This window comes from Olea europaea, unplaced genomic scaffold (genome assembly GCF_002742605.1).
Source record: "Olea europaea var. sylvestris unplaced genomic scaffold, O_europaea_v1 scaffold383, whole genome shotgun sequence".
NCBI lineage: Eukaryota > Viridiplantae > Streptophyta > Magnoliopsida > Lamiales > Oleaceae > Olea > Olea europaea.
The window spans coordinates 237,854-256,735 of NW_019257731.1; the positions used below are offsets into that span (position 1 = coordinate 237,854).

At 35.0% G+C, this 18,882-nt stretch overlaps 2 protein-coding genes across 3 annotated transcripts; one reads left to right on the plus strand and one right to left on the minus strand.

Annotated features, from left to right (window-relative positions):
- The first annotated feature begins 1,897 nt into the window (after positions 1 to 1,897).
- LOC111386982 lies at positions 1,898 to 3,459 on the plus strand. Its single transcript, XM_023011484.1, has 3 exons — positions 1,898 to 2,223; positions 2,284 to 2,399; positions 3,350 to 3,459. The coding sequence occupies exons 1-3, from the start codon at positions 1,898 to 1,900 to the stop codon at positions 3,457 to 3,459; spliced, it is 552 nt and encodes a 183-aa protein (XP_022867252.1).
- Positions 3,460 to 11,590: 8,131 nt separating this feature from the next.
- LOC111386995 lies at positions 11,591 to 14,508 on the minus strand. 2 transcript variants are annotated; one of them, XM_023011510.1, is made up of 7 exons: positions 13,853 to 14,508; positions 13,724 to 13,798; positions 13,357 to 13,577; positions 12,856 to 13,072; positions 12,467 to 12,552; positions 12,251 to 12,342; positions 11,591 to 12,171 (listed from the first exon to the last, which is right to left on the minus strand). In XM_023011510.1, exons 1-7 carry the CDS (start codon positions 13,868 to 13,870, stop codon positions 11,879 to 11,881), a joined length of 1,002 nt encoding a protein of 333 aa, XP_022867278.1. In that variant the 5' UTR covers positions 13,871 to 14,508; the 3' UTR covers positions 11,591 to 11,878. The 2 variants fall into 2 exon arrangements, with proteins under 2 accessions (XP_022867278.1, XP_022867277.1); XM_023011509.1 differs by having other exon boundaries at positions 13,724 to 14,508.
- Between the last annotated feature and the right edge of the window lie 4,374 nt (positions 14,509 to 18,882).

Sequence of the window (18,882 nt, forward strand, 5' to 3'; positions counted from 1 at the left end):
AACTGTTACGGGATGGAGGTTATGCATTGATTATCGCAAACTCAACACTGCTACTCGAAAGGACCACTTTTCCCTCCCATTTATTGATCAGATGTTGGAAAGGTTAGCAGGTCATTCACATTATTGTTTTCTTGATGGATACTTCGGCTATAATCAGATTTCGATAGCGCCCGAGGATCAAGAGAAGACTAGGTTTACTTGTCCCTACGGCACCTTTGCTTGTCGTAGGATGCCATTTGGTCTATGTAATGCTCCCGCCACATTTTAGCATTGCATGATGGCCATCTTCTCTGATATGGTGGAAAAATTCATAGAGGTCTTTCTAGATGATTTCTCAGTTTTTGGTTTTTCGTTTGATGAGTGTCTTGAGCACTTAAACTTGGTCTTGCAGCAGTGTAAGGAAACAAATTTGGTACTAAACTAGGAAAAGTATCACTTCATGGTACAAGAGGGCATCGTGTTGGGACATCAAATTTCAGCTAAAGGGATTGAAGTGGACAAGGCAAAGATTTTAAGTTATTGAGAAATTACCACCACCAACCTCAGTCAAGGGTATTCGCAGTTTCCTTGGTCATGCTGGATTTTATCGGCACTTCATCAAAGACTTCTCTAAGATCACTAAACCATTATGCAATCTGCTAGTCAAGGATGTCCCTTTCAACTTCTCTGAAGAATGTCTATTGTCTTTCAACACTTTAAAGGAGAAGTTAATTTCAGCATCAGTAATTGTTGCACCAGATTGGAGTTTGCCCTTTGAACTAATGTGTGATGCAAGTGACTACGCAGTGGGAGCAGTATTGGGACAGCGACGAGATAAAAATTTTCACATGATCTATTATGCAAGCAAGACATTGAACGATGCACAGCTAAACTATGCCACCACTGAGAATGAACTTTTAGCTGTAATCTATGTCTTTGATAAATTTCGATCTTATCTTGTTGGATCAAAAGTAATAGTTTGTATAGACGAAAGATACAAAGCCAAGACTAATCAGATGGGTATTACTTCTGCAAGAATTTGATTTAGAGATAAGAGACAAGAAGTGAAGTGAAAACTTAGTAGCTAATCATCTATCCCAACTTGAGCATGGAGAACATGAAAAATCAATGGACATAAATTGAGATCTTTCCAGATGAACATATTTTTAATGTAGAGGATGTACCTTGGTATGCTGATATAGTGAATTATCTGGCCAAATCTATTATTCCACCAGACTATTCAAGCCATCAAAAGAAGAAATTCTTTTCTGACTTGAAGTATTATTTTTGAGAGGACCCTATTCTTTACAGGCGAAGTCCAAATCAAATTATTAGGTGGTGTATTCCTAAAGAAGAGATCCCTCAGATACTCGAGCAGTATCATTCATCTGCCTATACTGGACACTTTGGCGCATCAAAGACTGTCGCTAAAATTCTGCAGTCTGGTTTCTACTGGTCATCGATATTCTGAGATACATTTGAGTTTGTGAGGAGGTGTGATAAGTGTCAGCTCACGGGAAATATCTCAGGAAAGAACGAGATGCCTCTGAATAGCATTATGGAGGTAGAGCTTTTTTATGTGTGGGGGATCAACTTTATGGGGCCATTTCCTTCATCATTCTCGAATCATTATATACTTGTCGCCGTCGATTATGTTTCTAAGTGGGTGGAAGTAGTAGCATTGCCAACCAACGATGCGAATGTTGTAATTGGGTTCCTAAAGAAGTATATTTTCACCCGTTATGGCACACCCCGAGCTATCATAAGTGATGGGGGCAAACACTTTTGTAATCGTCAGTTTGAGTCCTTGCTGGCTAAATATGGCGTCTAACATCATATAGCTACCCCTTATCACCCTCAAACCAGCGGTCAAGTTGAAATCTCCAATCTAGAATTAAAACGGATACTGGAGGTAACAATGAGTTCTTCAAGAAAAAATTGGTCTAAGAAACTTGATGATGCTTTGTGGGCTTACAAAACAGCTTTCAAAACACCTATAGGCATGTTTCCTTGTCGTTTGGTTTATGGGAAAGCATGTCATTTGCCAGTTAAATTGGAGCACCGAGCTTATTGGGCAGTCAGGAACTTGAACTTTAATTTAAAGGCCGCCGGTGAAAAGAGATTACTTCAGTTGAATGAAATGGATGAGTTTCGATTGGAAGCCTATGAGAACGCAAAACTCTACAAGGAGCACACAAAAAAGTGGCATGACATGCACATTCAAAGAAGAAAGTTTGAGGTTGGGTAACAAGTTTTGCTGTACAATTCTAGACTCAAACTTTTTCCTGGTAAATTGAGGTCTAGGTGGTCAGGGCCATACACCATTACCAAAGTGTTTCCTTATGGGACAGTTGAAATCACTCACGAAAGTAAAGGAACCTTTAAGGTTAATGGACAATGGTTGAAGCCATATTGGAATGGTGAATTTTCGAAAGAAAAATCAACCGTTCAACTCGCAACACCGGAATGAATGAACAAAAAGTCAAGCTCTAGACTATAAATCGAGCGCTTAATGGGAGGCAACCCATTCTTCTATCCCTTTTTGCTATTTTAATTAACTATTGCATTACATATTGTTTTAGGGACTGTATTAATTTAGGAACTCATGCAATTACCTGGGTTGTTTGAAACACATTTTAAGTAGTACTTTCAGACCTGCATCCGTAACTTAGGCATATTTACTTATTAAGTTTATTTTATTTAGACATGGTTGTCTAGGCTCATCGTTAACATCTTAGCATTCTATTGAGCTTCCATTGATGTGATATGCATCTCTAAGGTGGTACCTAAATCTCAATCCTTCTTGGTATGAATTTATTGCAAATATTTAAACTTTATATGCAATCACTAATATTTATTTTGAATGCTTGAAAGAGAAAATTAAAGCCTTGCAACAAAGAAAAGTTGTAGTTGTCGTGATGACTACCAATTGGACTAGCCTAATCCTTCCTCGCATCCACATCTACCCCAGGGAGTTTCTAATCTTTACCCCTTTACTTTGTTTATTTTTTTTATTTTTAATTTTTGCTTCTACATTGGGGCCAAAGTAGTACTTTAGTTTGGGGATAGGTGAGTATTAGGGTACTTAGAATACATACTTTTCAACTGCTAATCGAGTCCGTATAACTGTTAAAAAAATCATTCAAAAAAAAATTGTCTAGTAACGTTGACGACTTGCCGCCTATTTCGTTAGATGCTGGATAACATCTTAACTTGTACTTTTACTTTAAAACTTATCCATGTTAGATTTGATTCTTTGAGCACATAGCCATATTGATTTATCACTTATGTTGGTACACAATGTAATTTTTGTGGAATTGTTGATGCTGTTGACTTAGGTTTGAATAAAATTCCCAAATACCTTATTTAGAAACCAAACCGCAAAAAAAGCAGTTTGGGGGTGAGAAGGTTAGTGCTTGTCTTCATAGAAGTGTGATGGTTTGGAATTCTCGGATCCCTACGTTTATTGAAAGGGTTTGAGTTAAAAAGTCTAAAACGGGCACTGATCATCATACCTTTTTTACTTTTGTTCGTAGCCTTTATGACTCGAGTGATTAAGCATGTAAGGGTTTTTAAAACCTGGTGCCCCAAAGTCATCTGACTCGGGAGTCATCGGCCTAAAATTCGCTACAGGGGTCATCTAGAAAGTTTAATGGAAAGAAGTTTTGCACATAAGATGTTAAAGCAAAACAAAAAAAAATTAAAAAAAATGAATGGACACTTGGATTCTCATATCAAAAGAAAAAGTGACACATCTTCTACTTATTTTCGTAGCCTTTTTTACTCGAGTTATTAAGTCTGCAAGGGTATCTAAAAATCTGATGCCCTATAGTCGTCTGACTTGGAAGTCATCGGCCTAAAGCTCGCTACAAGGTCATTTAGAAAGCTTAATGAAGAGAAGTCTTGTACAGGAGAAGCCTGCAAGGGTATCTAAACCTGATACCCTATAATCATCTAACTTGGGAGTTATCGACCTAAAACTCGCTACAGGGGTCATTTAAAAAACTTAATGAAGAGAAGTCTTTACAGAAGATGTCAAAAATAAAAAATAAAAAAAAATAAAAAAATTGAGATATAAATTATCAAAAGTGAGATGTGCCTAGTAATGACTTTGAGATTTGAATACTAGAGATTGGTGGTGTGATTATGAGAAAAACTTACTATCTTTCTTTTTAGGTTTACAAGTATTTGATTCTGAACACTTGTGCGGAAAAATGCATCATATTGATTTTTAGGAACCCTTTATGTACTAGAAATACCTCAAGATTGGAGAAAAAAACATAAGGGGTGATTGTTACACGAGAGGTGTGAGGAAAAATGACCACAAGAGGGTTGGGAATATGAATAAATAAACAACACTTGATTGGTTGTATTCTAATATAGGTGTTAGTTCAATGTTGGCTAATCACACACACACACACACACACTAAATCGAGCATCGGATAAGCAAATAATTTTATTTTTGATATTGTTTGGATCTTTCTAAAATATTGCTTAAATTCAAACCTGAAGCTTATGGTAAGTAGTTCAACGTTGAGTCTTTTATTTATAATTTGTTATGTTAGATATGTGTTATACCTAAGTTTTATTTTGTTTTGTTCAAGGACGAACAAATGTTTTAGTTTGGGGGTGTTTGATAAGTGCATTTTGTGCACTTATTCGGACTACATAACTAAGTTTTTATGTTGTCAAATTATTAATTCTTACCTAACTTGTGTTAATTTTCTTTTGTTTTTAGTTAGGGACCCGTTTTGAAGCAATTGGAAAAGAAAATGATCAATTGGCCATTAAAGAGAAGTTTGTGGACTAAAACTCGCGTGATAAAAGTTGGAGGATCAAAATTGAGGAAACAATGGAGAAAAGGACTAACTTGCATTAATTATGATGAAGTGAGACCTTGGAGAATAAATTGCAATTAATTTGGGCCTCAACGGACTTCCGTTAAAAACAAAATCAATTGGCCATCTTAAATTTTACTTGGGCTAAAATTAATTGCAACTTGTAAAACTAAGGGCAATTAAAAAGGAGAAAGGGCTGCAATTGATATATATATATATACACACACACGCGCGGACAGAAGACGGAAGGAGGCAGATGGTGGGAATTAATTGTGGCTGCAAGAGTTGATTTTCATAGACACAATTCCCACATAAAGTAGCAGCTTGGAGGGCAAGAATTGGAGTCCATTTTCGGTAGTCAAACATAGCCAGCTGCTGGGAGGAATTTGGGAGCTGCAATTCATATATTTATATACACCAACAGAAAAATGGCACATGAAAAGGGGCTGACACTGGGCTGAATTGCATCATATTTTCACACACAGAAAACATATTGGGAGGTGGAATTGGAACACAAAAGTCGGCGGCTGAAAAACAACTTTGAGGAATCATTCACGTTTGGTCGATTTTTGGTGATATTTGTCCACTTTTCTTGGTTTATTTTTCACATTATGCTCGACTAAATTATTTTGTGTTAGGATTTGCGATGAACCTTATATTATGAACCTTTAATATTGAATTTTTATTTATTTTGACGTTAAAACACGTTTTTAATTATTGAATGATTGGCATGGATTTTATTTTCTCTACAATTATAGGCGCAATAGTTGTATGAGATTTATCGCTTGTTTTACCGTTGAGAGATGAAAAATAAGTTAGACATTATGTTAATTGTCGTAAAGTTCGATAGGGGATAGAAATATACCGCTATACTTTACATGATCATTAAGTATTCATAAATCTTTAATGCATTTTTATGTGTTCGCATCCGTCATAGAAATATAGTCGGATCGCATGTGAAAATAGACTTAATTCTACTCGAGAGAGATTGTTAAACAAATTAGGAATATTGGTCTTCATAATTGAATCGTGTTGTCAATTTTATAAAATTTGGATTAAAGGGGATTGATATAAGAGGATTCGGGATCCTAGTACGTATTTCGTTATCATATTTTTATAAAACTTGCATTTAGTTATAATCGCGCATTTAATTTAGTTAATTTAGGCTTCATATTTATAAGTAGATTATTAAATCATAATTTAATTAGCGAAAATAATAAGAATTTCTATTGTTTCGGTTAAGGTGAAGATAATTTCAATTTAAACTAATACAATCTCTGTAAGATGATACTTGGATTCAAAAGGTCCACTTTATTACTTGAACGCGACCCATGCACTTGCGGTATAGGATTTTAGCGAACAGCCATATCCCGAAGGTAAAGACGTGTACACTTCTTTATCCAAGACACCATACAAGAAAGCATTATTGACATCTAGGTGAAATAAGAACTAAATTTTGGAAGCTGCAAAGGCTAAGAAACAACATACAGTCGACATCTTGGCCACGAGTGAGAAGGTCGCAAAATAATCTTCATCTTCCCTTTGAGGGTAGTCTTCTACAATCAATCTCACCTTGTGTCGTTCAGTGCTTCCATCAGCCTTGTATTTGGTCTTAAACACCCATTTGCATCCAATAGTTTTTTTTCCCATCTGGAGCCGTGTAAGTACCCAAGTCTAATTTTCTTCTAATGCTCTTATTTCATCACTATAGCAATCCTCCAATGAGGGTATGGCATTGCTTTGGCATAAGAGTGGGCTTGGGTTGAAGGCTAACTGCTAAGGTGAATTTCAAATGTGATGTTGACAAATGTGTATAATCAAGAACAGAAGAGAGTGTATAAGGATTACCTTATCAGATGACTTGTCAAGAGGAGGCTCGTTTGGTATTGCTAAAGAGGTCACGAGCTTGCAATGGAAATCTTGAAGGTAATGGGGTAATATTCTATTTCTGGTAGATTTTCTAAGCTCGAGCAGAGTTGCTGTCATTTGGATAGGAAGAAGGTCCGGTGAACTGGGATTTTCTATAGTGGGAAGAGCAGGAATATGTGCAATCTCCAATTCAATGTGGTGTGTTGCTAGAGGTATTGGATGAAAGCTGTATATCTCCTTCAGTATTGGTGTCTACTGGTTGTTGTGACAGCTGCAGTGTGGGGATTCGATTCCTGAGACATGAAATTGGACTCCTTGTAAGGCAGTTTACAAGCAGTTCTTGTTCCCTGACCTGTTGGGGCACACCCCTCGATTTACTTCCCTCACAAAACTTTAGGGGTGGGACGGTGGGTGCCCTCAAGGTTGGGGTTCAGAGCAGGAATATGTGCAATCTCCAATTCAATGTGGTGTGTTGCTAGAGGTATTGGATGAAAGCTGTATATCTCCTTCAGTATTAGTGTCTACTGGTTGTTGTGACAGCTGCAGTGTGGGGATTCGATTCCTGAGACATGAAATTTGACTCCTTGTAAGCGCAGTTTACAAGCAGTTCTTGTTCCTTGACCTGTTGGGGCACACCCCTCGATTTACTTCCCTCACAAAACTTTAGGGGTGGGACGGTGGGTGCCCTCAAGGTTGGGGTTTAACCTTTATAATAGTGGTATTATTTAATGTGAATATGGTCAAAGCAGGCAAAAGAGAGGGCATGTCAGTGTGGTGTTTAAAAGGGAAAATTTCATCATAAAAAACCACATCGTAACTAACTAAGATTATATGAGTTTTCAGGTCAAAGAGTTTATGGCCTTTAATCACATTTGGATGTCCTATAAAAATACATTTTCTAGCCCTTGAATCAAACTTGGATCGGTAAGGGTCAAGATTTGATGCATAGCATAGACATCCCAAAGTTCTTAAGTGAAAATAGGTCAGAATTTGGAAAAAAGGATTTGGTAAGGGGTTTGGTTCTGTAGATTTGGTGACTGAGTACGATTGATCAAGTATGCGGCTATAAGGACACACTCTCCCCAAAACTTCAATGGCAGATTGGCTTGGAACCTTAAAGCCCTTGCCACATTTAGCAAATGTAAATGCTTTCTTTTTACTATAGAATTTTGTTGAGGAGTATAGGTACAACTTTGTTGGTGAATTATTCCTTTCAAAGAAAAAATTCGGTCATTTTAAACTCTTTTTTTTTTATCTATTCGAATGGCTTTAATCTTGTAGTGGAATTGATTTTCAATGAGGTTAAAGAAGGTTTATATTAACTATCAAGATTGGTTTTTGCTCTTCATGAGATAAATCCAAATATTTCTACTATGATCATCAGCAATTGTTAAAAAATAATGATCTCCATCGAGAGAGGCCACAAAAAATGGTCCCCAAGTATCCATATGTAATAAATCAAAACATGACTCAACAAACTTGTGATCGGATGGAAAAGGTAAATGAGTTTGTTTAGCCATATAACAAGTATCACAATGGTGTTTTGTAGAGAAAATGGAAATATTCGGATCCATGTTATGCAACAAAACAAGATGTTGGTTTGATGGATGTGCCAGCCTTAGGTGCCATAGTTTCGTCTCAAAATAGTAAGAGAATGTGCAGCTAGTAGGCGCTGGTATGACTCAATCTCATGGTCACTCTCCTGTGGGTAGTAAGTGCACCTCTTTAACAACTCCAATCATCCTCTAATGGACTAGCTCCTGAATGAAACAGTAACCAAATAAGAACACAAGACAACAATGGAGATTTTTGGTCAGTTTGCTAGTTGATATCAGATTGAATCTAAAACTTGGTACATACAAAACATTGTCAAGAGTAAGAGTGAATGAAATGTGGATAGTTCCTATATATGTGATAGCAATCATAATACCATTTGGTAATCTAACAGACGTGTTCGAGAGGGATTTCTTATGTGTAAACATGTCAAATGAATAACTATATGGTTAGTTGCACCTGAATCTAAAATCCAAGAATTCGAGTAAGCCTCAGTTGACATGCAGCTGAGGGAGTTGCTTTTTGAAACAGGGAAAATGATGGGATTTTTACCTATCATGTCTGAATGTTGGTTACCTATGGGTTCTAAAGTGGAGCTGGCTTGAGGAGATCATTTGCAGCAGCAAGACTCGCTGTTTGTAATCTTTTCCAGATGTTGCAGTGGCCTTGTAGAACTAGTGGTTGCGTGGATTTCCATTAATCTCTCAATAATTGTCTATGGAATGGTTGGTGCCACCACATTTCTTACATGGAGCTTTGTTTTTTGATCATGTCCCCTTGTAATTATTCTTCTGTCCTTGCTTGGAAAAAATTTTCTAGTTTTGAACTGTTCAAAGAACATGGTAGTAGACTCAACAGTGGTGTTGCTGCTATTGATCAGCTCCTGGTTAGCTTCGTATTGTAAAATGAAGTTGAAATCTTTGTCAAGTGGTGGCAATGGATCCCTGAGAAAGATCTAGTTCCTCAGCCCATTGTAAGTTTCATCCAAACCCATCAAAAATTGCATAATCTGTCTTCTCTCTTGCCTCTTCATGATCATGGAAACAGCTCCACAATGAGTTACCATGCAGTTAATTGGTTCCTTATATCTCAATATTTCCTCTCACACATGAGTTTCAACTTCGAAAAATAGACACTCACTGGTGCCTTCTCTTGCTTGGTTACTGCCAAATGCTGTTCAAGCATAGAATTCGGTTATTGCTTAACTTAGAAACCGTTTTTTGAGCTCCTCCCAGATTTGTGATGTTGAGTCGGAATATATGACATATCCTGCTATCTCCTGCGAAAGACTATTCATAAGCCAAGACAAGATCATGTGGTTGCATCTTTGCAATTGTGGATACTTCTCATCAGTTTCTTCAGGCTTCTTGACTGTGTCATCAGTGAAGCCTAGCTTGTTTCTGCCAGATAGAGCCATATATATGGCTCTACTCCAAGCATGGTAATTTTGGGGTGTAAGGGGCTGTGAGATTAGGACTGATCTGAGGCTCTCACCATAGTGGAGAAAGTATGGGTAGGATGATTCATCAGTAAGTTGTGTGTTGGTTTTGAGTCTTGGACTTGCTTCAGCCATGATGGATTAAAAAGAGAATTTAAGGCAGGTGCAGGGAGGTAAGAAGATAGGTGGGAATTTAAGATCAATTCAAGAGAGGTTGAGCCTATTGCTGTGATACAATAACAAGAATTGAAATAGGAAAATGGTTTGGTGACCAATACAATTAGACCATAATTACAATGTATTCCTCACTTAAAATGAATTCAAGCAAATGAGTTCTTAATTATTACAAAAGCTCTGAAAATTAGTATCTCAATCTATAGCTAACAATACAAAACAAAGAGCTAATTTACAGCTATAACATCACTTCACAGTCGTCTAATGTAGAATTCTAACGGAGAAGTGTCCATGTTCAGCTGCTTTGCTTCTTCAGAACATGTTGGACCGTAAATAGTTAAGTCAACTTTCAAAAATTGTGCCTCAATTTTCTGTTCAGCCTACATTTCTTCTGTGTTCTGCTCATTACCTATATCTTCAAACACGCGCCTTAATTTATAAATTTATCATTGCCAATCTCTTCTGGATTTGAACTTAACAATGGTATAGGAGTTATGCTTGTCGCAAAATTTAACCCAACACCTCACATGCAAGTAAGTATATACGCGTTCGAGAAAGCAACACAAACACGTCTACCAAGAGTGCCATACCACTATCCTACACTCGTAAGACAAAAACTGGCAATCACCATGTGTTGCGTAGAGACTGATTCATGGTGGTTTGACAAATGTGCATTTGTGTGTAACACTGTGGTTTCATGTTTCAATATGGTTAGTGGGTTACACTCTGTAATCAATGTGATATTGCTTATTTTTTTAATTTTATATTTTTTTTTTTTTGGGATAATTAGTAATGAAATTGTGTCTTATCTGGACCAGTCCTAGAGGGGCAAACTATAATTTTTTAAGTTGGTTGTGCTAAAAAGTCAAAATTCAACTTGCTTCAAGTCATGGGAGGATTTAGATTTTAATATTGAACCACTCGGATGGTGTAATAACAATCTGATCAATGCCTTATCCAATTAAACCCAAACTACCATGACAATTTTTCTTAAATGACATTTAGATAAATATAGGCGATGGTGAAGAAGATTATGCCAATAAAACGGTCTGGAAACTCTCGTCTTGCTAGCTAGACAAGCATACTTAGATAGTTCGAAAAGAAAGAGAAAATTTGATCACACTTTCGATGAGAAACATTATATATTTGAAAGAATTGACCAAAAAAAATTTAGAAATGAACGTCGATTTGAGGATGAAATGTTAAAGCATGTGTCCTAGAAGATAAGTTCAAGATATTTATGGCTTGTGAACAATGTGCAATATCACATGAAAAATAGGTTCGAATTTTATCTCTTTCGTAAGTTTATATCAAAAATCATATTTTAAGGGACAACAAAAGTCTTCAGAATGGGCCAACCCCAGTTTCTATATTTTCTTAGAAATTGCATGATATCCATACATGTGAATCTGGCAATGATTCGCCAACCCCAGTTTCTATCCTTAGAAATTGCAAATGATATCATTACATGTGAATCTGGCAACGATCCGCCAACCCCAGTTTCTATCTTTTCTTAGAAATTGCAAATGATATCCATACATGTGAATCTGGCAATGATCCTTGTACTAAGTAGAACTTTTTCTTCTTTTTTTTTAATTTACTTTTTTATTTATGCATAAAAGAAAATAGAGGGTTCTTTCAAACTATGTAATGTACTTTCAACTTTCACCATACTCAGAAAAAATATTTGAGCTCATGAATGTTACAGAACAAACAAGATGTGCACGGGCAACAATCATTGCTCTCCTCTACATAAATGCATTGAATTAGTTCAGAGTTACAAAAGCACCGATGGCATCTCTCTATCTCTCTCTCCCCCCATCTCTATTTCTATTCGTTCAGTTCCCCATACATCATACACTGATCGCTTGCAAAACTTAAAACCAGAATGAAGCCATTGAACAACCAGATCAGATCCTAATGCTAAAATATCGATAAAGAGGAGTCATATGCTCATCCCAACCTAAGGCCACTAATTCTCATACTTCCTATCAACACAAACAGGGAAAAACCAAAAAACCAGATTCTAATATTTGGTCCGTATTATGTGGGTCGAAAAATTATCGTTGGTTCTGGTCTTACCCAACCCAAATCCCATAAAGTAGTTGAAGTCATGGTGTTGGACCCTTAATTGCTTTAGCCAGGAATCTGCGACACTTAAAAGAGATACCAGCCTCTCTTGATCCCTGCCATTCTTGGTCGAGATCCACACATCGCCTTGCATTTTATAAGTGGCCATACCAAATGGAGGGAGAGAGATGCTTTCTCCTTCCTTTCTTTTGCTTTCAACACTCTCTGGGTTGTCCTCAAGGTCCAAATCTGCCAATCATAATTGACGCTCGTTTTAAAATGATGTCAAATACAAACAAGTCCGAATTCATTTGATCCAAGTGCATACCTTGAAAAGAAGAAGAAATGGTGTGGTATGTGAGAAAGCCTGTGTACAAGTCTTTAATGGTTCTTCCCATTGGAATGTGATAAATCGGATACCTGAATGTCATTCACATCAATAAATTTAGACATACCGTCTTCCATTTTTGTGGTTATAAGTGTAAACTGGTTAAAAGAATCAGTAACAATATACAAAAGCTGTTCAATAGAAATAGAGACAAACCAAGAAACAGACATCCAGCTAGCAGGCGAAAGATCAACACTTCTTAGTGACAACAATCCCGGGTATCTTTGAGCTAAGCTATTGATCTGTTAAAGGAGTCAAAATATATGAAAATATACTAAACATCATGTTTTGCAAGGAATCACATTTTCTTATATAATGAACAAGATTAACAATTTCATGAAAAAAGGCATAAAAAGAAGTGAGTTTATTCGTTTTCAAAGCCAGATGTCTACGAAGAAAAGGTTTCAAAGTGATTACATCATATCCATAACGATTTGCTTCTCTTTTTCCGTCTCCAAATACAGTTAACAACTTAATGAAAAGGGAGAATACAAAAAAATCATCAAGATTTAGACCCATAAACTTGAACTAGAAAGCGGAGTTACCTTGTCAATTAGAGGCACTCTTCCATAAGGAGAATTTCTCTCGAAGTACTGAAAGTAAAGAATACCCAATCTATCATTGGAATGCCAAGAGTTATCGTGCTCTAATAATCCTTCCTCAGACGACCCATCCCATCTCGAAAGCTTTTCGCTGTCACTCTCGTCACTCAATGAATCACTAAAGAAATCCCTTGTTTCACTTATGGAGTCAGTCTCTTCCCTATTTCATATCATCAATCCAAAATAAATAATTATTTCACAATTCACAAATAAATTCACCAAAACAAATAAAAACAGAACTTTATTACCTCTAATTCAACCACTAAAATTTTTGACTTTTACCAACTCAAATTGAATCAAATACTAATTTCTGCTAATGTAAAATCCTGAATCGTTTAACTAGGGAAAAAAATAATAATAACCAACATATAACCGCTTGCTATTCCTCGAGATGGAACTCAAAAACTCTATATGAATCGAAAAATATGAACACAGTTAGATTACCTTACACAGTTTACAGAAGAATTGCTGGTGAAGATTTGAATAGCAGATAGATAAGGAACAAAATACTGCACTAAACTTTGGCCATCATCAAGAGTAATTGGAACTCCAACCCCATAAACACTACATTCATCATAACAATTCCAGAGATCACCCAATGTAAAATAGTTCAAGTTTTCTCTTTCCAATGGATGCCATAAACTATTCAGATTCATCATATCATTCTGTTCACAAAATCATTAAACAACAAAAAGGCCAAAATATCAGCAACATTCAATGTAAAAGCAGAAAGCAGGGCTGTCACAATCAACGTGGACACAATTATATCGTTAAATTATATTTTTAAGAATGAAAAAGGAAAAGAACATACTTTGGGCAGCAAATGGGATGGAACAACTGGAGTTACACAATCCAAAAAGCGTTCAAGGTTTGTGTGCATTGAAACCTTGTCAAGGTTTGTGTGCATTGAAACCTTGTCAAGGTTTGTTTGCATTGAAACCTTGTCAAAAATCAACATTATGATTCTTCGAACAGAGAGAGAGGGTTGTCGCTGGTTCTCTCTCCTAGATAGAGGAATATCGGAAGAAGGAGAAAAGACACAGAAAATTAAAGGGAAAGAGGAAGAGAGAAATTAAGAGGATTCTATTTCCCTTATATAGCACTCTATTGATCACTATTGTTTGACTTTTGGGGAATAACCACACATCTTTGTAATTTTTCTTTTCTTCGTCAAAAGTAATTAACCTTTTTTCAGGAAAACTTGGACAACTCTGAAATCAAGAACCCAACAAAATTTATAAACAGACAGAGAGAGAGAGAGAGAGAGAACTAGTCTTTGGTTTCAATACATTTTATGAGTTTTCAATTTTCTAGGAAAATGACATGAACTCTGTTTCTAATTTTCCAAGAAAGCCCCCGCAAATTTCGCTGAAATTCTGTGAGGTAGAGAGAAAGTAAAAGCCAAGAAAATGGAGAGAAAACTTAGTGCTAAGAAAAATGGAGATACTGACGTTTGAGTCACGTGAAGAAATCAAACCAGATGTTTTTGTGAGCCCAGAAAATGAAATGATTCTTTTCAAGATTTCAAGATAATCTCTACAAGTATTTAAGTCCGACCATCAACTCAAATCACGATCTCTTTAAGAATTGTGTGCTAATTTCTCAAATAACCCACGGTTTTCATCTTCATGACAAAGTATAACAATGAGGAAGAGAACTGGGGCAGTAATATGCATGTAACTGATATTTATGTGCAAATTCAGGAGAGAGTAATTAAGGCATAATCTATAAAGAGTGAGAGAGTAATTAAGACTTATAAAAACTAGTGTTATTTAGCACCGCTGTTTAAAACTAATCTAGGTGGCAATATCAGTAGCATTAAATTACATATTTAATTAAATACAAGGAATTATAACCCATTTAATATTACATATAATATGTTGACACTAAGACCAGTGCTCAACAACACTAATATTGGATAATATTTTTCACATAAAAAGGAGCAAAGATTTCTCATTGAAAAATGGTGTTTGATATGCATTTTTATGTAAAAATGCATTTTAGAATAGTAAATTGATGTGAAATGTGTGATTGAGAAATAAGGAAAAAATTTTGATTTACGTGTAATATTATTTTAATAAGAATGTGTGGTTGAAAAGAAGAGAGAAAAATGCATTTTGAAAAAAATAGCTACCAAATGGGGCCTAGTATTAGTATTGTGTTAACAGCATTGAAGATGATATTAAATGGTAAGTCTATTTATTAAGAATAATGTTATAACACCAGTCTAGTTGATGATATGTGATAGAAGTAAAATTAAGTGACTCATTTAATTGTACTTTTCATTTAATGTCGGATTAATACCGTATAAGTTGGTGTTAAAATACCAGTTGTGCTAAATTACATTACTCATTTATTGATAGATAACATTTTACATTTGTGTATTGACTTGTGACTAGCGTGAGTTTCAAGTGAACTTATAGCGAAATATCAATTGAATCACTCAACTTTAGTTTATCTCAATTAGGTAATGGAACTACAATTTTATTTCAAATTTCATAGTGTATCGTCCCAAAAAATTATAAAACTAAATTAATTAGCAGTCATATAGTAACTAATCTTACCCTTAATCATTATGTAGCACCTTAAAACGAAAATGGTATAATAATAGTTGTGATAATATTTTCAAATTGAAAGGTTAATAGACGTAATTTTTTATTTTAAAATTTTTACAGAATCACATATTGGTAGACTGGCATCTCACGTAAAGACAACGAAAGATTGATTGTTGTATAGCTATCAAATAAATTTTATTAATTTAAGTTAAGACAAATGATGGAGTGGTAAAATTTTAATATAAATTAAAAATTATTATTCGATTAACCACATGAAAATTCAATAATGACCACATATGAAATTTACTCCAAACATGGTCATGGTTTAGTTTTAGCTTCCCCAATTTAAAATAAAAAATTTATTGACAATTTTCAGTCGATGACTTTTGGCATTTTGCACCAATCAACACCAAGATTTGTCAAGTTTTACTTGCTGACCATTTTGTACTCCAAACATGAAAAATGTCATTAACCTACAAAGTATAAAGTACCAAAGGCTTTGTGATTTTAATACCTTCTAATAGAGTACAACTCGGATCTATGTAAAGAAATCCAGTCTATTTGTTGAAAGAGAAACCATAAATTGGGGACCAACTTGCAATTTTTCAAGCAAAAATGTAAAATAATTTAATTTAAAAAATAAGTGGAAGTGTTTTTCTTAATCAATGGAGACATGCCGTGGGACATCCGTGTTATGGTCTAAACAGAGTCGATCCGTCGATAATTTAATCTTCAAGTATTTTTAAGATTGACAATCAAATGATTGCTGCAATTGAGGAATGAATCGGTCATTTGACTAAGATAGAAAAGATCTTCCACAGGTAGAAAAGCTATGCGCCAGGTTTATTCATTTTGGATGAACCCCCTAAAGCTTTGAGGTCATTGCTAAGTCAACGTTATTCAATTATAGCTCTTGTTGAAAAGGGGAAAAAATGTTAATATTTATAATAGCTTTACCCTCAATAGATATGCCATATGGACTCTTATTTCAACAATTTATGATTCGTTATATTAATGATTGTAATCTGCCAATTTATATATAATTAACAAAATTAATCGTAGAAACAAAAGGTATCCTTATCGAGCAGTCAATGTTGTTGGATTTGGAGCAATGACTGCCAGTATTTTCTTAAATATATTGCGAATAAAAATACAATGATTACAAACTACTCAATACATGGATTTATCAGCGTCGTTAATCTTCAATCACAAATGATTATATAAGTGTCATTTTAGTAGAAAAACTTGATGTCTTAACTATCAAATGTATGGATTCCAAATTTCAATAATGCACCAAAACAGATAGGTAGAGTGCCATGAGCTAAAGAGTCTCAAACAAGAAAAAGTGGTGGAACGTTGGGAAGGGGATGACATAAGGTCTACATTGATTCATTGACATCATTAGTTTTCAATAGCAAATGATAATAGAAGACTAGAAGTCTTCTCAATAGAAAATTTTCACATTTTATCCATCAAATATATGGATTCCAGACCATCAATATTGCACCCAAAATAAATAGGTAAAGTGCCATGAGCTAAAACGGCTCTCGAAAAAGAAAAGGTGGTGGGACTTGGGGACGGGACAGCAAAAGGTTCTACATAGATTCATTGGCATGGTTAGTCTTCAATAGCAAATGATAATAGAAGTTTTTCAATAGGAAAAATTGGCGTCTTAACTATCAAATATATATAATGTAGACCATCAATATTGCACCAAAATAGATAGAGTTTCGTGAGCTAAAGAGACTCACCAAATAGAAAAAGTAGTGGGACGTTGGGAAGGAGACGGCAAAAAGTTCTATAGAGATTCATTGGCACCGTTAGTCTTCAATGGAAAATGATGGTATAAAAGTCTTTTCAATAGAAAATTTTGACCTTTTAACTATCAAATTCCAAATATGAAAAATGTCATTAACCTACAAAGTATAAAGTGCCAAGGCTTTGTGATTTTAATACCTTTTAATAGAGTACATCTTGGATCTATGTAAAGAAATTCTCTCTATTTGTTGAAAGAAAATGACAAGTGGGTTTTAAATTGTAAGATTGAGGATCAAATGCTACATTTAAAAGAGGGACCAACTTGTTCTAGAAACCATAAATTGGGGACCAACACTGCAATTTTTCAAACAAAAATGTAAAATAATTTAATTCCGAAAAATAAGTGGAAGTGTTTTTCTTAATCAAGGGAGACATGCCATGGGACATCCGTGTTAAAGTCTAAATAGAGTCAAACAATCGATAATTTAATCTTCAAGTATTTTTAAGATTGACAATCAAATGATCAACGTTATTCAATTAGAGCTCTTTTTGAAAAAGGAAAAAAAAAATTGTTATTATTAATAATAGCTTTACCCTCAATAGATATGCCATAAGGACTCTTATTTCAACAATTTATGATTTGTTATATTAATGATTATAATATGCCAATATATATATAATTAACAAAATTAATCGAAGAAACAAAAGGTATCCTTATCAAGTAGTCAGTGTTGTTGGATTTGGAGCAATGATTGCCAGTATTTTCTTAAATATATTGCGAATAAAAATACAATGTTTACAAACTACTCAATACATAAATTTATCAGCACCGTTAGTCTTCAATTATATAAAAGTCATTTTAGTAGAAAAACTATGTCTTAATTATCAAATGTATGGATTCCATACCATCAATAATGCACCAACATATATAGGTAGTGTGTTGTGAGCTAAAGGGACTCTCAAACAGGAAAAAGTGGTGGAACGTTGGGAAGGGGACGACTTAAGGTCTACATAGATTCATTGACATCGTTAGTCTTCAATACCCAATGATAATAGAAGACTAGAAGTCTTCTCAATAGAAAATTTTCACATTTTAACCATCAAATGTATGGATTCCAGACCATCAATATTGCACCCAAAATAAATAAGTAAAGTGCCATGAGCTAAAAAGGCTCTCGAATAAGAAAAGGTGGTGGGACGTGGGGATAGGACGGCAAAAGATTCTACATAGATTCATTGGCATGGTTAGTCTTCAATAGCAAATGATAATAGAAGTCTTTCAATAGGAAAAATTAACGTCTTAACTATCAAATATATATAATATAGACCATCAATATTGCACCAAAATACATAGAGTTTCTTGAGCTAAAGACACTCACGAAATAGAAAAAGTAATGGGACGTTGGGAAGGAGACGGCAAAAAGTTCTCTAGAAAAAGTGTTCGAACGTTTGGAACGGGACGGCAAAAGGTTGGGGATGAAAAGCAATGGCGCATTTTCTATCTCAACTTGGTTCTCTTTTTGACAAATTCTTCAAATTCTTATATAGTGCTTAAACTTATGACAAATGAAATATTTTTGTAATTAATAACATTTTTTTACTGTTGTCAAACTTTATTATCAACACAAAGTGGAGTAAAGTCCACATATTCGGTCAC